The sequence below is a fragment of the Etheostoma spectabile genome, chromosome 16 (genome assembly GCF_008692095.1).
Source record: "Etheostoma spectabile isolate EspeVRDwgs_2016 chromosome 16, UIUC_Espe_1.0, whole genome shotgun sequence".
Lineage (NCBI taxonomy): Eukaryota > Metazoa > Chordata > Actinopteri > Perciformes > Percidae > Etheostoma > Etheostoma spectabile.
The window spans coordinates 24196888-24200546 of NC_045748.1; the positions used below are offsets into that span (position 1 = coordinate 24196888).

Genomic DNA, 3659 nt, shown 5'->3' on the forward strand with positions numbered 1-3659 from the left:
ATTGGCATTTCTTTAAACCAATCACACTTCACATGGGCGGCGCTATGTGCCGGACAGAGCAACGGTGCCGCCGCAAAAAAAGCCCCATGGACGTTCAAAGGTTGTTTTGTTTGTATAAATACTGTAAATCAAGATATTTCAGGTATTTGTCTGCAGCTCACTGTCTGTATTGGGAATTTAAAATCCTGAATCGTATACAATTGTGAGTTGAGTGATACTTCCCTAATATACTGTATATATAAAAAGATATATATTAACACATACACACAGTACATGCATAAAAACAGAATTTGTAATGCTTTCTTTTAATGAACTAATTTGGCAAACACTGACAGGAACAGATGTCAGACGTGTCATCAGAGATGTCATCATCCACACACTAGTCCGGCTCGGCAAACGTATTTTGCGGTGAGACCATAGACCAGTTACTGTCTATTATATTGATATATTAGACAGTATACTGTATACTATATTGATAACAACATTAATGGTCTATGGGGGAGACGCACCAGATGTCCCTCCCCTTCTGATACCTCTGCTGTCTTTCTCTAGCTCGGTGTTAAGGAGAAAGCATCAGTGGCTCTGACAGCGATTCCCACCTTACCTATCCAGATCACCGTTGCTTCGATGGAGCAGGAGACAGTACCGCGTCTACTATTCTAAGTAAGTAATCCCCCCCCCCCCCCTCCCCCCCATCCCAGATTAGATAACCACTCCAGCACTGACACGGCGCTGTGATGACAGGGCTGGCAGTGTGGGACTCTCCACACACAGACAACACCTTGTCCTGATGTTGAAAACAATCTGTTTTGGCACATACTACATATACATATACGCAGTATAGTCACATGGTTTGTGTTACTGTAATCAGACTGAGTGTTTATTAATTAAAAGCCAACAGCTTAAATTTTGTCTGTAATGACAAAAAATCTTGTATTGAATCTTGTATTAAATGCACATTTCTTTTATCTGAGCTCAGCAACATCTCTGTTAGCAGGTCTCCTGTTATTGCACCCACATACATATATATATATATATATATATGTATATATATATATATATATATATGTATGTATATACTATGTATACTGTGTATTGTACATGTATTCGGTGCAATAACATACATATATATATATATATATACATACATATATACACATATATAGATATACACACACACACACACACACCATCCTGCAGTAAATCTCCATCTAAAAGTTGATCCGTTCATCGTGAGCTCTTTTGACACAGTTCATAACTGAGAAGGACTGAAGATGTTTTATTAGAGAGACACATACAGGTGCAACACTGAATACAGCAGAGACATCAGAGACGGACCAAACCTCGGTCCCTAAGAGACAGATGGGACATCAGTCCTTCGAAGACAGACGGAATCTCACTTTGTCAGAGGCTTTTGGGGAAAATCCTCTGTGTGCCCCTAAAAACTTATTCTAATCCGCGTGTTCTTTAATAAATCATACACCAATCCCACACGAGAGCCTATGAGACAAAAGCAGTATTTCTAACGAGTACGTTTTAATTAGTCAAGCATGAGAGTTCCAGATCTGTGGGATCACAAAGCAGAGACACAGTTTCCCTAGCAACAGATAAATAGTCCCCCCCCCCCCCCCCCTCAATCTGGGGTGTTGTCTTCTTGTCCAGCACCGGGACTTTTATCTGATAATTTTGGTCGATTTATTACGGAAGTGGATCAGGGCCACTGGGGAAAAAATTATTTGAGTTCTGACTTTTTAACTTAAATCTCAAATTCTGACTTTATTACTTTAATCTCGAATTCTGACTTTAATCTCTGAATTCTGACTTTAATCTCTGAATTCTGACTTTATTACTTTAATCTCGAATTCTGACTTTAATCTCAGAATTCTAACTTTATTACTTTATTCTCAGAATTCTGACTTTATCACTTTAATCTCAAATTCTGACTTTGATCTCAGAATTCTGACTTTATCAATTTATTCTCAGAATTCTGACTTTATTACTTTATTCTCAGAATTCTGACTTTATTACTTTAATCTCAGGATTCTAAGAATAAATTCAGAGCTCAAATAAATGTTTCACCAGTGGCCCTAATCCTCTTCCGTAATTTATTTCTACATCATACCAATAATTTTTAGCATATAATAATCTACAAGACCTCAGTCCGTCACAAGAACCCGGCGGTGGGTTCTACCCAGCCAGGATGTGTTTGACAAACTCGGTGTAGTTGATGAGACCGTTGGCGTCCTCCTGTCCCACCATCAGCTGGTCGACCTCATTCTCCGTCATCTTCTCTCCCAGCGTGGCCAGGACGTGACGGAGCTCGGCCCCCATCACCGTGCCGTTGCCCTCCTTGTCGAACACTCTCAGACCCTCCACGAAGTCCTCGAAGGTGCCCTGCTCTTTGGAGCGCGCCACGTGCTGGAGCATTGGCAGGAAGGTGTCAAAGTCCAGCAGCTTGACGTTCATCTCCTCCGCCTTTGGCCTCCCCAGCAGCTTCAGCACCTCCCCGTTGGTGGGGTTGTGGCCGAGCGCTCGCATGACGTCTCCGCACTGGGCGAAAGTGATCTTCATCTCGCCGGCGGGCGTCTCGTCGAACAGCGTGAAGGCGTCTCGGAACTCTTCGATCTGGTCGGGGGTGAACTCCACCACGATGCTACTCAGGTCCACCTCGGGTGGCTTGGATTCAGGCTCCGCAGGTTTGGGGGGTGGAGGAGGCTCTTCCTTCTTTGCCTCCACCTTCTTCACCTCCGTCTTCTTGGGTTCCACTTTCTTCGGTGCCATGCTGCGTGGAGAGAGGACGAACAGAGATGGAGGCGTTTTATAACGTTCAGAGGCAGGGGGAAAGAGAGAGAGAGAGAGAGAGAGAGAGAGAGAGAGAGAGAGAGGAGCTGACCAAACATGGAACAAAACTGGAATAGAAGCACTTATAGAGCAGATAAGAGTCAATAGATAAAAAGTTTCCAGATGAAAATGAACCAGTCTGAACCTGTTCAGGCTCCGGCTCAAAGGTCCGAGTAAGATCTGCAGGAACCAACAGGAACCAGCAGGAACCAACAGGAACCACCAGGAACCAACAGGAACCAGCAGGAACCAGCAGGAACCAACAGGAACCAACAGGAACCAGCAGGAACCAGCAGGAACCACCAGAAACCAACAGGAACCAGCAGGAACCAACAGGAACCAGCAGGAACCAACAGGAACCAGCAGGAACCAACAGGAACCAGCAGGAACCAGCAAGAACAACTTTCTTCAGTACAGTTTACACATTTTAACTGAATTTCAAGGAAATGTTAAAAAAACAAAACTTGAATGAATTTGTGGCTAATAGGACTTTTACATTCAGCCTGTTACCATGACAACAATGTGCTGACTCTGTCTCTACGGCTGCCTCCATTCCTTTCAAAGGGAAGGAGTTTTATGAACTTTGCCAAAGGTGTAAAAACAAAAAAAATAAGTAAAGATCTACTAGAATAAAGAGTGGACAGAGCTGTGTAACATTGGTAAAGTGTAATTAAATATATGGAAATAAATAAATCAAAACAGAAGAACTGTGAATTTTCTCTTGAAAAATACACACAAATATACACATACATACAATATATACATAAATATTGTACACACATACATACATACATACATATTGTTTATATATATATATA

The 3659-nt window shown here is 42.3% G+C and overlaps 1 protein-coding gene across 1 annotated transcript; it reads right to left on the reverse strand.

Annotated features, from left to right (window-relative positions):
• Positions 1–2115: 2115 nt before the first annotated feature.
• LOC116703976 (myosin light chain 1, cardiac muscle) lies at positions 2116–2804 on the reverse strand. The gene has a single exon (XM_032539106.1). It carries the CDS (start codon positions 2779–2781, stop codon positions 2188–2190), a length of 594 nt encoding a protein of 197 aa, XP_032394997.1. The 5' UTR covers positions 2782–2804; the 3' UTR covers positions 2116–2187.
• Positions 2805–3659: the final 855 nt, after the last annotated feature.